Source organism: Rhinolophus sinicus, chromosome 18, assembly GCF_057876585.1.
Source record: "Rhinolophus sinicus isolate RSI-liver-muscle chromosome 18, RSI-T2T, whole genome shotgun sequence".
NCBI classification, from domain to species: Eukaryota; Metazoa; Chordata; class Mammalia; order Chiroptera; family Rhinolophidae; genus Rhinolophus; species Rhinolophus sinicus.
Genome location: NC_142518.1, coordinates 7,465,934 through 7,483,371, shown reverse-complemented (window position 1 = coordinate 7,483,371; position 17,438 = coordinate 7,465,934). Strand labels below are relative to the sequence as shown.

At 39.6% G+C, this 17,438-nt stretch overlaps 1 protein-coding gene across 4 annotated transcripts in view; it reads right to left on the bottom strand.

The window, feature by feature from the left end:
* TLR7 (toll like receptor 7) overlaps positions 1 to 15,829 on the bottom strand; it is a 33,306-nt gene extending 17,477 nt beyond the window's left edge. Inside the window, exons 1-2 of one of the 4 annotated variants that reach the window (XM_074323537.2) lie at positions 15,737 to 15,829; positions 5,457 to 5,554 (exon numbers count right to left, since the gene is read on the bottom strand). In XM_074323537.2, the coding sequence (XP_074179638.1) occupies positions 5,457 to 5,459 (3 nt within the window). In that variant the 5' untranslated portion in view covers positions 5,460 to 5,554; positions 15,737 to 15,829. The other 3 variants (XM_074323538.2, XM_019746340.3, XM_074323536.2) reach the window with 3 other exon arrangements.
* Between the last annotated feature and the right edge of the window lie 1,609 nt (positions 15,830 to 17,438).

The following is a 17,438-nucleotide window of genomic DNA, read 5'->3' as shown; positions in this document are numbered from 1 at the left end:
CAGTAGCGTCAAAATAATTTATTTTAGGATGGCAGAAATAACAGCATGTTGTAATGCTGGTGAAAATGGCACACTTCAGGTCATAAAAGTAAAAAAAATGCAAAAAAAACCATTAATAATAATGATGATGATGTAGGAGAGAAAAGAGAGAAGGCTGGAGCACTGACCCCAAGTAAGCGAGCAGGAAGGAGACCTAGTGCACTAGTGGGACGGTTGGCCTTAGCTAGGAATATAGAAATTTCATCCTTAATGTAGGAGTCCACAAATTTGTTGACACATCTCCCATCCTCCTTTGAACCTGGGCAGGCTTTTGTGAGTGCTTTGAAGGACAGCATCAGCAGAAGTGATGCTGCTGGACTTCCAAGGCTAGGATGGAAAAGGTGATAGAGTTTCCACCTGACCTTGCACTCGTCCTCTCTCCATCTCTCACTTTCTCTCTCTCTCCACTTGCTTTGGAGTCCTGAGCCACCAGCCTTGTAAGAAGTCTGGTTACACTCCGGCCACCATATTGGAGAGACCACATGGAGACAGAGACACCTGAGCAGCCCCTGCTGCTCCAGCCCACAGCTGTTGAGTCTCCTAGCCCAGGAAGCAGACCTCAGAGAGTGAGTCTTCAGGTGAGTCCAGTCCCCAGGCACTGACTGCAACTGCATGAAAGACCTAGCACCAGAGCCACCTAACTGAGCCTAGTCAACCCCTGGACCCACAACACATACCAGCGTATGGTTTTTGTTTTAAGGCTATGCATTTTGGGGTGATCTGTCACGCAGTGATAGCTAACTGGATAGGAGGTCATGCAGGACATATATGTCCAAAAGTTCTGTGTGGGTACACAATGAGAGGGAAATATGTGGAAGTTCTTTCCAATTGCCGCCATGCTCCCAGTGAAGTAGGAAGCAAGGTTAGCAGCTAAGAGTGAGGAGACAGCAGGAGGTGCTGGAGGTTCAAAGAGAGAGAAGGTGAAGAGAGAACTCTAGGAGGGTCAGGGAGCCACTGGATGAGGAAGTCGAGTGTTATTACCTGGTGGCAATAAGGAACCCCCCAAAAAACTCCTCACCTTTCTGGATTTAATTTGCACTCCCCCTTCCAGTCTTTATCATACATTCTTTGCCTAGCCATTATCTGGTTCGATTTAATTATTAATAGTTTCTGCAAAAGTCTTCACAAATGGAAATTCATCTTGAGATGAGAGGAGGAATCCTTACTGTTATACTCAGTTAAGGGAGAATTACCTCTTCTCCTTCCTCTGCTCACTCACCTAACCAAGCAGTCAGAAGGCCAGCATACTGGGCAACCCCTGTGGGCTACCCTGTGCCAAACTTCAGGGGACACCTCCATGCACTCAGCTGTCCCTCTGATATCTTTTCAAGATCACAGAGCAGATAAAAGCCAAGTTGCCTGAGTTGAAAAAGAAGTATTGGCATATGCACTTCTGGTGGAGGGAGTCCCGTGAACCAACTGGGGAAACAAGGGATTATGTCACGGCGGGGAGAGGCAGGTGGATGAGCTAGGTTGAACTAGAAGTGATGGCTGGCTGGAGAATAATCAGAAGGGACATGGAAGAGGCGAGGAGTCGGGGAGCAGTTGTTGGAAAACCTTACATTTGAATTCACTAACCTTTTGCCACGTTGATCTGGAACTGAATTGCTGGATAATTAGATGTGTATTATTTACATCCCCAAGGGGCCAACCAAGCACTGTGAATACGGGAAGTTACTTAAGTGCTATTTGTTTTATAGACCAAGCCTGCACTGGAAATTTCCCTAATAGATTTATGACCAAATATCCTCTTTTTGAAAATTTTGCAATACTTCTAATTATAGTCTAATCTCTGTAAACTGTAACTACCACAAATGCCAAAATCTTATTATACAACAAAAAAATTTAAGTACAGGAATATTACCCACTTACATTGAAAAAAAGACTTTTAATCATTTACTTCCTACGATTTTAGCTCAACAGACTTAGTTTTCAAAATAAAAGGATAAAATGATATAGTCTTACATAAATTAGGAATTCATCAGCTATTATGCATCACAACAGGTACCAAAGACCATATGATTTTAAAACTTATTTGACCTTATACCCTATTGCCTTGTTTTCCATAAACCATGAGTGGCACTTTTTCCTGTAAGGGACAGTTAGTAAATATTTTATGCTTTGTAGGCAATATGGTCTCTGTCACAACTACTCAACCCTTCGAGTAGTTTGCCTTGTAGTGCAAAAGCAGTTATAGTCAATATATCAACAAATACACAAACAATAAAACTATTTATGGACACTAAAATTTGATTTTAATATAACTTTTACACGTCAACAAATAGTATTCTTCCTTTGACTTTTTCAATCATTTAACAACATGAAAAACATTCTTACCTTGTGGGCTGTACAAAAACTGGTGACAGGCTGGATATGGCCCACAGTCATAATTTGCCAACCTCAGCCCTCAACTTTGGGGGGGGCTTCTAAGAGATAAATGATCTATTCTTGGGGTACACAGGCCTCAGATGGCACCACTCATGCTAAAAGCCCATGATACCAAAACTAGATTTCATACCTGATCTAATTGCAGTTTAAACCTCTCCCAGAAACATCTTAACCAACCAGTCTGGAAATTTCTGGTCAAGCACCAGTAATCTGTCACATAGGCCCTCTCCACCCCCTCCCCCCACAACACAGAAAGAAGAGTGAGCTGCATGATAAAAACCCTTCTGGTTCTCTTTCCCCCAAAGGAAAGACATGTAAACCCAAGAATAATCCTGCCTTTTCTTTTGTTACTATGTAGCTCCCCTGCCCTGCCCTTCTTCCTATAAAACTTCTCATTTTGTATAACCCCTGGGAGAACTCTTCTAGTTACTGGATGGGGTGCTGCCTGAGTCACAAATCAATTAAAGCCAATTAAATCTTCAAATTTACTCGGTTGAATTTTGTTTTTCAACAAAAGACACTAGTTGGTTAATCCGTAATTATTGTTTTTAATTTCAGCACCATCTTCCAAATTTTTAAATAATCAGAATTGATTAATTTAGTCAATGGATTCCTTATTACCCCTTGGTTTAGCCATGAAGAAATTTGCTGTAGTTAAGAGCAGAATAATGTTTTTATTTTGAAAATTGCTTAACTACTGTTACATTTCGACATGTTTCCTTCTAGTACTGATTTCCCCATTCCTGTATCTATTTCACATAGTGAGAAGCATTTTTAGAACTCGCTGGGTGGAGCTTTGTCAGTGCAAAGACTTGATTTAAAATTATTGTTCTGCCACTTAAGAGCTCTCTCACATTGATGAATCACTTTACCTCATGAGTCTCAGATTTCTCTATTGTAAAATGGTTAGAATGCAGGGCTCTTTTGTGAAACTATTAAGAAAAATAGGTAACACATTTGTTCGTGTAAACCATCATCACAGATTAACCAACCTTTAGTTAGCATCTAGCACATGCATTAAAAACATCAGGAATAAACGATACTTACCAATTTCTAGCTTGTTTTCATTACCATTATATCATGAGTATTATGTTGTTCAGTATTATTTTTAAAAATGATTTGATGGTTACATAATATTCCATTTAATGGGTAGATCACAGTGAATGAACCCTTCCCCAACATGGGACATGAGAGATTCTCTTTGCCTTGCTGCACAGACTATCTTTGTAAATAGTTTGCCATATCCCTGATCATTTCTTCAAGAAGAGTTTCTAGAAGTGGAGTTTCCATATCAAAAGATCAGAACTATAACTATTAATCAGGTTGAATAATTTTCCTGTGCTTTTTTTTTCATGTCTCATAAAAGATCTACCAACTTCTCCTTTTGTCTTAAGAAGTAAGATAATCAAAGCCCCCAGTTACTGTGTATCTCCTGGGTAACTGTGTTCCAGGCTTGGTCTAGGTAGAGCACAGGGGTCTCCAACATGGCTTCCGAAGCCAGGCGCCAGTCAAGACCACTCAAGCTCCTTAACCTCCAGAAGCTCCAGATCCCTCATCAGTGCCTCCCAAGCCTGCTTTGGAAGCCTGCTTAGGATCACAGACATCAAGCCCTCAGCATGAGGCTTGACATGTACTAAGTGGTCAATAAATGTGAGCTCTCTTTATTATTATCAATCTTATCATGCCATCTCTCAGGGGCGAAGGCAGATGCAAAATGGGTTTGCATAAAAATAGACATCTGAATATCTAGGAAATGAAACTCTAAGAAGTTGTTTCCTCTGTCATGTAATACCCCCACGGTTAACTATTCGTTAGACTTTAGACACAAAGTGAGCCTTGGTGTCAACGTTCAGATTTAGAAGTCAGAGTGGGTTCCTGGTGAAAGTGCTCTATCATGTCTGATTTGGGTGACAAAATAATTTCGGAAAAAAAGCCACTGATGTCTTTTGCTGATTAATATTTGGCATACCGAATAACTCACACTGCTTGCAAAGGACTTGAATATACACTCTGTCATTTGAGCCTCACAATGGCCCTACAATGCAACTGGAGATGTATTATAATGCCCATTTTATAGCCAGAGAAATTGAGTTTCAGAGGGCTTGGGTGATAGGCCCAAGGTCCCCCAGCTAGTGACAGATCAGCACTGACAAAGACTCGCTGCTTAACTAAACTTCAGTCAGGCTCCTCAGAGCGACTTTTGGGTATCTGTGCCCATCTGTGTAGTTTTAGCATGAATCCTGCGAAGTCAGTTTAACGAGAATTTCTCACCCTTGATATCTGATCACCCTTGACATCTGATCAAAGACCTCAAAGATGAGTCCCCTGCCACCCCCCAAGTGATGTCTGATCTCCTTGTCCTGTTTTCAGCAAGAGTCTTGGCAAATAAGTTCATCCTGAATCCTCCCAGCCTTGATGTTTCCTCCTAGTAACTTTCCATCCACCGACCCTCACTCTGCTCAACAGCTGTAAATCCCCACTTGTCCTTGCTGTATTTGGAAGTGAGCCCGGTTTTATACCGAGTTCTCTTTTCCCCTATTGCAATAGTTCCTGAACAAAATCTGTTTTTCCATCTTTCACTACTACCGCCCAGCTCTGGTTTTCTTTGATAGCACGCAAGCCCAGGTTTCCTGCAATCCTGGTCCTATGTGCTCCCCTATAGCATACTTGCTCAGATGACACCATACACTGGAAAGGCACAAAGTAACTTCAGTGATTTATAGGGTTTGAAAGCCAAAAACACAGAGGGAAAAAATTGGACCCACAGAAACTATTTCCCCAGTTCAAACATCAGCCCCTCCTCACTGCAGCACATGTTTATTCTTGTGGGAAATTGGACAGAACACTGGCTACTCTGAAATTATGAAATACCCTCATGATTAATCATGATTATGAATTATCACAAATAACTTTCCACCAGCAAATAACCAAAGTGCAGGTTCTTAAAACATCGCTCTTGCCAGCTGGTTTCAGTTCTTCTCTCAAAGATTACAGATAACACTTTTTAGGGATCTCTTAGCTGTTCTTACCATTTTTAGTCTTCTTCCAAAATGGACAGAGGTCTGGTTGAAGAGAGCAGAGCAAGAGAGGCAGCAAGGTCAGCCAGAGATGGGCCCCATAGCATCAACTAAGATAAAGAGAAAACATCAAACTTTACATTTCAAAACCACAAAGTATTGTAGCTTCAGAACACGCTGGGAACATTGCTTTAAAAGGTGCTGTTGAAAACACCTATTAATAGTATTTACTTCCTCAAACTTATACAGATTAGAGACACACTCCAGAAAACCATTTCTAATATTATTAAAAGTCTGACTTTATCTTTGAAGAACTGACATTTTACACTACCCAAATTCTTCTTTAGAGTCTAAAAAGCATGATTTGGGTTCCCTCTCACCCTTCCCTGCTTCCTGAGAACAGCTCATACATCTAGTTACTTAAATCATCTCAATTTGTCCCGATGTTTAAAATACCTTTATTGATTGCATGGAGCGATTCTATACCTGGAGTCTTCTGAGATGAAGAGATGCATGGGCTGCAGGAGGTGTAGTCACAGAGACTCCAGCCGACCAGCCCTGGAGTTTCCAAGTGCAAAGACAAGGTTGGCGGGTGGGAGGAGGAGCGTGACTATTCAAGCCACCCAACACACAAGGTTTGCAGAAACACCAGGTTCCTCTTATTTCTACCACCGTAACTGGGGCAAGGTCTTGTCTAAATCCAGACCACGTGCTGGACTCATCTTCCTTTTTCACAGGAGTTTCTCAACCTCAGCACTACTGACATTTTTCGCGTGATAATTCTTTGTTGCACTGTAGGATGTTTAGCAGCATCCCTGACCCATACCCACTGGATGCCAGTAGCATTACCCCTTCCAGCTGTCATAATCACAGATGTCTCCAGACGTTTCAAAATATCCCCTGGGGGGCAAAAGTGCTGCAGGTTGAGAACAGCTGTTCCACAGAAATCTTAGAGACGTGTTTAAATTGACCTTGTTCTGTTTTAGACCCAGCTGAAAGGGACTGTGGGTTTTAAGCAGTGGCAAACCTTCCAGTTGGTTCACTCATTTTGGTTAAAAGAGGTCAGCTGTACTTGCAGTCTAGTGTCATATAAAGCCTTGCTTCTCAAAGTGGGGTCCCCAAGACAATTCTTCCCTTCCTAATTATTGGGGCCTTTTGTAGGTAAAGTCACAATATCTATAGTTATGTTCTAAAGTTCTTTAGTTCATCTAGTCGACCTGGAGAGATTTTTGAAAAATGAAGTTTGGTGTGGGGGAAATCAGCTGATAATGATCACGGTTAATATACTCAATTGAAAAGCCACTGGTGCCCCAGATCCACATTGTTTTAACTGCTTTATATGTATTATCTCATTAAATACCAAAAAAGAAGTAAACATCTTATTATCTTTTTTTTTCTTTTTTCTTTTTATACAAGCAATGGAATTAATGCAGAAAAAGTAATGGACTTTCTCCAGGTCATATACCACGTGAGTGATATTCACACAGGCAGTAAAAATCAATCACCTTCTTATCAAACCACTTTGCTATGGCAACCACTTGTTAAAATCAGTAGCCTTCTCACATATAAACAACAATTGATCCAGATTGGTACTAGAAGCAGAGATCCCATTGAAAACAGTAACAGAACTATGAAATACTTGGGAAGAAAACTGACACGAAATGCTTAGGAATGAAGGAGGTGGCAGGAGGGTGGGAGGCTATCACGCCTTACCTAGCAGGCTTCGAGCTTGCCATTTCTTCTCCAAATCCCCTCGCCACGCCTTTCCACCCTGCTCTGTGTCCGAGAATGCTGAGCTGTCTAAGAACAGAAACAGCTGGCAGACATCTGGTGGGGTATGGCCAATGGAGGGACAGGTCAGAGCACTTATCCCCTTGGCTCCTTGCCCCCCTTTCTGAGGCTGTGGGTTGGCTTAGATCCTCTAATGAAGTTCTTATCAGGTGATGCTCTCCTAATGGCCACTCTTCCCAAATTCCACTAACTGTTCCTTCCCCTTGCCGTTTCAGGCCTGGGGTTGTAAAGAGTCCTCCTGGAGCGCTGCTATACCATCCTTTCTAATTTCCCTAAATCCTGTCCCCACTGTCATTAATAGTCACTTTGCTAAACATCCATTTCTAACTTTGAGTGTGCCACCTGTTTCCTATCAGCACACTGGAGGACACACAGGAGATGTAAATAAATGAAGAGAAATGTATCGTTATTAGAGCCAGAGACCACAACACTATAAAAAATGGAAATTTTGCTTAAATTGATTTGTCATGCTGTGCAATTCCAGTCAAATACCAACAGGATATCATGGGTAACTTGCCAGATTGATTCTCAATTCAGGGACATTTTGGAAGTCAGTTGGGCATTCTTGTTGGGCACAAAGACTGCAGCTATGTTATCCATAAATGTCATCTCCTTTCCTATGGTAAAGGGCACATCACTAACTATTGGATATACAAATGAGGCATTGGAGCTGACGGGGTTAAGACCACTTGTAGGAATGATCAGGCAATTTCTAAAAGAAAATGTAACAAGGGGAGGATTTCTCTTCCAGATCTATAAAGGCAACACAATGCCTACAATGGCATCGTACCAGCACATCAATGAAAGAGAGCAGATACCAAAATTAAGTAAAAGCACACATGGGACATTAAAGTCACATCAATGACAAAAGGAATTTTAAAAGTGTTGGGCAACTGGCTGAAGTTTAGAAAAAATTAAGCTCTAGTCCTACCATGTTTCTTACACCAAAATTAATTTCATATGATTCAAAAATTTAAACGTAAGACATTGAACATTAAAAGTATTAGAAGAAACCATAGATGAATATTTTTATAATCTTGAAGTGGGAAAGTCTAAATACGACAACAACCAACATAAAACAGTGACAACCCGAGAGTCTGAAAGAAAACAGAAAAATTTGATCACTTAAAAACAAATCTATTACTAGACTTATTGCAGTGATCACTTCGTAAGGTATATAAATGTCTACCCACTATGTTGCACACCCGAAACTAACACAATATTGTATGTCAACTGTAATTGGAAAATACATTTAAAAAATCTGTTTACTTGCCTATAAAGTGAGGAATGAGGTTGTGTGTGATCAGTAAAGACATATTCAGGTTTTATGTGGTAAGATCCTGAGAGATTATGATACTACGCATTTAGCTTATTGATTATTCTTTTTCTCGTTATTTATCTTTGATTCATATCTCCTAGCTACTCAATGATATTACAAGCCCCTCGAGTTAAGAATGCATTGTCCCCAGCATCTTGTTAATAGTAGGTGCTTAAAAAATCACTCTTTATGATGATAAAATGAAAGTGATCTGATCATGAAATAAGAACAATTCAATCAATGAGGTCAATTTTGGGAGGAAGATCGTTATTCAAATTGATCAACTGAAGTGACAAGTCATCTGATTCGTTTCACTAGCTGTATGAATGTAAAGAAGTGCAACTTGTCTAGTAGTCAAGGGTAAATAAAGCCTTTTGTTTTCTTATTTATTTTTCAATTATAGTTGACCTTCAATACTATATTTGTTTCAGGTATTTAGCATAGTGGTTAGACATTTAAGTAACTCACGAAGTGATTCCCCGACTACTCTAGTACCCACCTGGCACCATACATAGTTATCACAATATTACTGACTGATCTCGGAAGCCGATTGTTTTCTTATTCAAAAGAGTCTAAGTCCTTCTTAAATCAAGGTGGTGAATTCATAGCAGAGTGGTTATTGATTTTCTACCAACTGATATTATATCACTCTATTTTAACTTCAAGTACATTAACAGCCTGTTTAAAAATCTTTTTCTTCCCAACTTTATTTTTAAAACTTTCAGATACATAGAAAAGTTGAAAGAATTGTACGATGCAGCCTGAAGGCCTGCTGCTTAAGTGCAACGACTGTTACCAGTGAGCTACCTCGCCATTACCTTTGTATGTGGGTGTAGTGTATGATTTTCTTACCATTTGAAACACAAACAACATGACTTTTTACCCCAAACACTTAAGTCTACATCTCCTAAAATAAGAGAGTTAACAGTAATCGCACATCACCTCACATCAATTTTACATTCAAATTTCCCCAATTTGTCCCCAAACCATCTTTTATAGCATTGTTTTTTTCTGATTCAGGAGCTACTCAGTGTTCACACAATGAATTTGTTTATGTCTCTATAATCTCTTCATAATCCTTCTTTATATAAAAACTTTTTAAATGTATATTACCCCCCTAAAGGTGACTTCAAGCTCTGTTCCAAAAATGTTCTCCTAAATGGCAGACCTGTATTTTCAGTTATATGCTGGACTGTTTCATATGTACAAAGAGGGCCATAGTCTTCTAGAACACAGCCCTAAGGATTTGAAACATTAATGTCTAAGAGCTGAAAAAAGTTTGAAAGAAAAAACTAACACTGCCATTTAAAAGCTACAAGAATTTTCTGTCTCCTTATATAGATCAAGGCAGTGAAATTCGTTTTATTCTTTGTTCCTTTTGAGTCTCTCTCTCTCTCTCTCTCTCTCTCTCTCTCTCTCTCTCTCTCTCTTTCTCTCTCTGTTTCTATTCTCTCTCTGAAAACATTTTGAATGGGGCTTTTAGTTAGGCAAATATAAGGCAAGGCAATAGCCTTTTAACTTTTTCTTTAATTTTAATAGAAATCATAAGGTAAGAACTCTTATATATAGTAAATAGAAAAAAGAAACAAAGGAAGGGAGATAGATTGAATGGGGCTTTTAGTTAGGCAAATAAATAATATATTTCATAGAGAATATATATTCATGTGGTATACAAATATGTATGTATAATACATATTTGAATGGGGCTTTTATAATACATGCATATATTATACATACATATATGTATGTATAATATATATTATACATACATATTATACATACATATTATACATACATATTATATATATATGTATTTAGAGACAGAGAAAGAGAGAGGAAGAGAGATTGCGGTGTCAGGGGTCCCCCAAACCATCCCTAGGTTTAGTGATTTACTAGGAGGATTCATAGGACTCAGCATATAGTTTACGCAGAGGTATAATTCATTCCAGTGGAAGGATACAAACCAAAATCAGCACAGGGAAAAGGTACACAGGGCGATGACCAGAGGAAACCAGGCGCAAGCTCAGGTTGCACGGAATTTCCCCAGCAACCAGTTGAGAAAACACATACAAAATGCTGTCTACCAGGGAAGTTCATTAGAAGACTCAGCACCCAGGGTTTTTATTGGGGGCGGTCACGTAGGCACCGTTTGCCTAACACGTACCACAATCCCAGACTCCCAGAAGGAAAGCAGGTGTTCAGCATAAATCACATTGTTGACAAACAGTTTAGCCACAGTGAGCCACTCTTACTAGTCCTGGGAATGGTGGGAACCCACTAGAAATCCAAGTTCCCAGATGCCAGTCAAAGGCCAACCTAGGAAGCCGGCCTTAAGGACAGCAGTCTCAGGCCTGCTACGTTAACTCTTTTCTGCACAGATACATACATACGCACATACCCAGATGGATACAGAATAAACAAATCTTCCACTCTCCCTACGCACCATCCACTCAATTCCACCCAAGCGCCATCCTCACCGGAAACCACTGTCATGAGTTCTGTACTTCTCTTTCCAGCGTTTCCTTCTATTCTTCTCCCCCTCCTTTTTTACTTTGTCAGCATACCCTGTGTTCCTCACTTGCTTTTTTCATGTGAAGTTCCTTCTACACCTCTGTCTCAGGGGCATCTTTCTTTTCTCACAGCTAGAGAGTGTTTCATTGTCTGGATATTCCAGTTTACTCAACCATCTTCCTATTGATGGGCACCTGGGTTGTTTCCAATCTTTGGTAGAACAAGCAATAATGCAATGACTGACCTTGAACCTGTAAAATATTATCTGCTGAAGAGTTAGTTGTGGCCCCAGTGAACTTCCCAGTCTGAGTGATGACGCAGCAGATGGCCACATTGTCGGCTTAGCCCCCTGCAGGTTAGTTAGCTCAAGAGAAATTATTGGATGAAGAGGACAGAGTTCTATTTATCTTGTGAGGACGGGCCTCTCATGGGCTGGGCTGCCTCATAGTTGGGTTTTCTAACCCTCATTACATTTCTTTTTTTTTCTCGTTATGGTCGGAATAAGGATCAGGAACAACTCTTGGTGGGTAGTTAAGGTTTAGTGTACGGTTTCTAAATTTGACAAACTGGGACATGCTTATACTAAAAAAATTATTTGTTGTTTATCTGAAATTCCAATTTAATTAGGCATCCTGTATTTTATCTGGCAGCCCGAGTTTAGTGTCATGTAAATCTAGAGATTTAAACATTGGCAAACTCTTGGGATTAAGTCTCTGAAAGGCCAGACTTGAGCCAGCAACCACAATGGTGGTTGAACAAGTACAGAGCTGGAGACAGAAGGGCAGGTGTGAGTCCCAGCTCTGCCATTTGACTTTGGCATGGACATCAACGGGGTTCAGTAGACACTTAGCATCATACATACTCTCCTATAGGGCATGGGAACCCAACTAAATCCCTTAAGCAAATTGCTCCAGTCCACCTAATGCTGGGCTCCAAGCATGGGACAGTATAACATCTTACTGTTGTTTATGCAAGATGCTTGATTTGGGTGAGTTTGTGACTGAGAGCTAGGTATTAACCCTACTGCTTCTCCAATTTCTGCTGGCTGTTTCCACTCTTGGATGCTGAAAGTCAGGATCTGCTTGATGAAAAGGAGAAAAGACTTTAATGGTATTTTTATAACAAGTTTAAAGGTAGATACAACTATGAACGTTTTTCAAATAATACTCTTTACTAGAAATTTGCAGATGCCGTGTGCCTGCTCTTTGTGACACATGGAAATAGAACACAGGCTAGATAGTTTCTTCATATGCACTGCATTTTTAGCATTGTAAAGCCCCATGCTACAATTAAACTTGTCTTTGGTTTCTCATTGCCCCCTTTAAACTTAACTGTGAAGCACCTCTCTGCTTATTCCTGTAAGTTTCATTTTACCTTGAAATGAAAGTGTTCTGAAGCTGTCCTTGACAGGATATGCAAATTCATGTAACAAAAACCTTCTTTTGTGTTGAGGACTGAGCCCACGTAAGTATCATAAGTATTGGAGTTTACCAGATGAGTCCAAAGGGTCAGATGCTTTGAAAAAAAGGCCCCTGATGCAAATAATAGAGTAGATGACTTGGTTAAAAAGAGGAAAGGCTATTTATGGATGTAATGGTCTCCAAGCTGTCTGCCTGCTGCCTTGAAAAATCAGAAGCAGTTTTGCCAGGTGGGCATTACAGAGAATCTATCCTGCCATCTGGTTTTCATAAACCCATAAGTAAATTCATTAATAGAGGTACAGTGGAAAGAACACTCTTTCGGGTTTGAGAGACATGGCTTTCTAACAAAAATGTTAGCTCACACCTGTACATTCCTTCATCCTGTTTATGAGTCCACTGAGTCAGAAGCACCACTACTTGCAAAGCTGACGAATAAAATACCTGCGAGGTAGCTAGTGTTAAAACCTGATTTGCCCACAAAGAAGCTGAGACTCCAAGAAGTCATATATCTAGTCATATGCAAAACTGGGTTACAAGTCATGTTTTTTTCACTCTACCGCCCATGTTCTTTCTGTGTCATCTAATCAGATAGGACCTCAGCAATTTAACCAGATAATAAGTAAAAGTCCTTTTTGAGTTTATGAGTCTAACGATTTATTTTCCATATTTGATGCCAGTATTCCTATCAGACGCTGTCATGTTTCAATTATCTATTGCTGTGTGATAAACCACTCCAAAAGTTAACAGCTTAAGACAGCAACCAGTTTATGTATTCATCGTTCTGTGGGTTAGCGGGGGCTCTGCTGGGTTGCTCTACTGTTGGTCTCAGTTGGGGTCTCCCATGAGGTTGCAGTCAGATGGCTTTGTTCACATGGCTGGTGCCCCAGTGGGGAAGGTTGGACGGCTGTGACCTCTTGTTCTTTTCCTTTCCACGTGGCTGGCTAGCTTGGGCTTCTTTTCATGGTGGTTAGATACTATGAGTGAGCATTTCAATAGAGACAAGCCCAATCAATGTACAAGCGCTAGGAAGTCCTTGCATCATCCTTGCTAATGTCCTATTTATTGGCCAAACCCAGAGTCAATAAGGGAGGGCACTCTGCACGAGCATGAATACTGGAAGCCATGTTTCACTGGGAACCACCCAAATAATGGTCAGTCCACAACTTGTGATATATACGAGAGAGGTAAAGGGATTAGTAATTTAAGCCAAGATCCATTTGTTTCAGATGCCTGGAAGGATACTGGATTTAAAACATAATACTTTAGACTACTAGACAGCCTCTAAAAGTCACATATTAGAATACTGAATGACATGGAGAAAAATAATATGCTAAGTGTAAACAAAAATGGTTTTACAGCAAATACGTGTTTGGTTATATGCTACACTTCTAGCCATTTTTTTTTTATTACTTTTATCCATTATTATTGCCAAGTAATTATCAACTTTTTTCATTTCTTGTCCTGTATTTACCAAAATTTCTTCAATGGATATATATTATTTTATAATTAGTAATAAAGTATTTTTATAATTAAAGAAAAAAGATAAAAACATTGCTGTAAAAGGTGATAGATTAACAAGGTTGGGTATATCTATATAATATTCATATTACTATATTACTTTATAGATCCTATAAAGGAAAATATTTGCAGTCAGTAAAATAACATTCTTACAGAAATGCAAATAAAACAACATCCCAGTATTTTTAAATTATCAGATTGGAACAAAGGGGTTAAAGATTGTCCATTTATAGCATAGTGACTTTGAGTGGGATTGCAAATTGATACAACCTTTCTGGTGAGCAATTAAAATATACCGAAATTTAAAATGGGCATTGCTCTTATGGAGCAATTCTACATGTAGGAATTCTAACTAAGGAGGAAATGTTTTTAAATTCACCAAAGTGTAGGCGCTGACTTGTACGGATTTGGGGAATTAATGATGGCGCTTTGTTTTTGTATACACTTTTCTTTGCTCTTTTGCTTTCTAAATATAGTGTCCCAAAGCTGATCCACTTACACGTTGGGAGGTGACAGCAGACCTTGAGAGCTTCATGACCATGACCTTAAACCGGAAGTTCTCAATCTTGGCTGCATGTTGGAAAGGGATCATGATGCCTGGCACCCAAAGATTCTGATTTCACTACTCTGGGGTGAGGTTGGAGTGATGGGAGTTTTCAATGCTGCTCAACTGATTCCAATTGACAGACAAGCTTGAGACCAACAGGAACAGAAGCTCTCTTGACTGACCTCTGTTTAAAATCTGATTGGTTAACCTGCATTCTCCTTTCCTTCTGTAAATAAATAAATAAATAAATAAATAAATAAATAAATAAATAAATAAATAAAAATGGTGGCTTATCTCCAGGACCTATATAACATGTCAAGTCAGTAAGTTGCTAGTACGTATGCCCCTCTGTGTCTACCAGTTGAGTTGATTTCCTAGATTCATTTTCACGCCAGTTATGTTTTTATTATTTTATTTTTTTTTGGGGGGGGACCCCTCATGACAAGTATCTTTGAGATCGGGAACAGTGGGGCATAAAGACAAAGAGATCCTGTGCTTCTGACATACTGACAACAGCTGACCTAGCTGCAAGCCCCACGTAAATTCCTGTACACATGTTCCACTGGATACAGCGGCCCTGAATCCCTAGTCTGTTTGGCTGGCTGCCAAATGCATACAGATACCTGCACCTTCCAGATGGTTATTCTCATAGGTCAAAACCACGCTCTCAAAACATAGAACAAGACAAACAATAGAATAGACAGATTACAAAGAAAACCAGTGACCATCTCTGGGAGGAGAAAGGATCCATAACAAAGGTTTAGCTATGCCCGAGGATATCAATAGTGACTCAAACCAATCAGCCTTTTTATGGCTTAACCAAGGCAAACAGTTGATTCCCAGAGTTAGAAACAACTATTCCAAAATACAGGGAAACACTTGTTTCCCCCCCTTTTGAACAGACTATGATGACTTATCAAGCCAAAAATTCACTCAGGTTTTTTTAGATTCCCTAAGTTTGAATCCACTGCCCACTTGGCTGCAAGCCAGATGCATCTACCATCCTCTGGCTGGTGAAAAATGAGAACTGTGAGAGGCCCTATTTTTACCACCTCTGAGAGGAAAACAATTAAGAAAACTCTTGAGTACTCATACCAAATAACCAAGTGCTGCTAAACCCAAGGAACTAGTTCCACTGATATTTCCTCTGCTAAACTAAATTTAGAAAGAGAAAAACGACTCTCACCACTTCTAACTTCCACCGAAGCCTGCAGACAGATCCGGGAGGCTGACGGGGTAAGAATGCTTACTTCTTGCCGACTGTTCCTCAGACATCACAGGATCTGTCAGCTGCAGTATTCTGGGGGTGGGGAAGCATGGGGTTCCAGCCAGTAAATTTTATCCTGCTGACTTAGCCAACTGTTGGGGAGGAAAAGTTTTCTTCTACTCTTCTAGGTTCTTCTGCATGGTCTAATAATCAAATTGACATAAGACAGAATAGCAGGAGAAAAATGAATAAAAATTTAATCACATGTATACCTCCTGCATACATGGGAGAGACCCAGGAAAACTGGGTAATTCCGCCAGTTATGTTTTTAATTGTAATGCCATAGCACAATTAAATATGAATATAAGAGACAGAGTTGAATATTTTAGAGACAGCCAAAGTGAGCTGCTTAAAAAAGAAAAAAAGCTATTGTGATGGTTCATCCTGTGTGTCAACTTGGCTAGGCTGTAGTCTTCAGTTTGTTCAAACACTAGTCCATATGTTGCTGTGAAGGTGTTTTGTAGATGTGATTAACCTTTAAAATCAGTTGACTTTAAGTAAAAGAGATTGCCCTTGATCATGTGGGTGGTCCTTATCAAATTAGTTGAAGGACTTAAGAGCAAAAACTGAGGTTTCCTGGAGAATAAGGAATTTTGCCTTAAGACTGTAACAGAAATCCTGCCTGAGTTTCCAGCCTGCCACCTGCCTGTCCTACAGATTTCAGATTTGCAAGTCCCCACAATTGTGTGAGCCAACTCCTTAAAATAAATTCACATCTATATCTATGTATCTATATTTATGTATGTATCTCTTAATGGTTCAGTCTCTCTGAAGAGTCCTGACTGATACAGCTATCAGATCAGATGTGGGTGAGATAACTATAAAGGGGAAAAATATCTGGAAGGATTCTGTACTCAGATTGTTGTACATGTTTTTAAGTTCTCACCCCATTAAAAAAATACAGATAGTTAGTAGGTAATGTATTCCAGGTGAGGTTTGTGGGAGACAGGTTATCAGTGAAGTCATACTCAAGGAGTCCTGGCCCTACATTCAAATACCTGGTGAATAAATTGTCAAGAACTATGAAAGGTTTGAGATATTACCTTACTTGCAAGCTAACAAGTTAGCCTGCCACATGTAAGCCTTAGTCATGTATTTTATTTGTCTTGTACTTACTTCAGAGCCCCAGCCTAACACAATGGCCTCCTAGCAGGTGCTTCATAAAGAATGGGTGAGGGGATGAAAGAAACGAGACCCACTCCTTCACTTTGCCTGTGGAAAGAAGCGTCACGACAGGCCAGAAGACTACAAATACGCGTTTTCCATTTGACATCTGTCTGAGCCAGAATGTTCCCAACAGTCAAAATACAGGGAAAGAAGTGGTTATTTCTCAGGTGGATTATCTTTCCTAACTTGCACACATGTAACAAAACATCTCCAAATTATTAGGTTGGTGCAAAAGTAATTGCCGTTTAAAAGGTTAAAAACAACACACAATGGGATTTATAGATGATGTAATACAGAATTGTACACCTGAAATCTATGTAATTTTACTAACAATTGTCACCCCAATAAATTTAATAAAATTAAAAAAAAAAATAAAAGGTTAAAAACAATTGCAAAAAACCGCAATTACTTTTGCACCAAACTAATACAAGGTTCGAAACTGTGTTTATGGCAA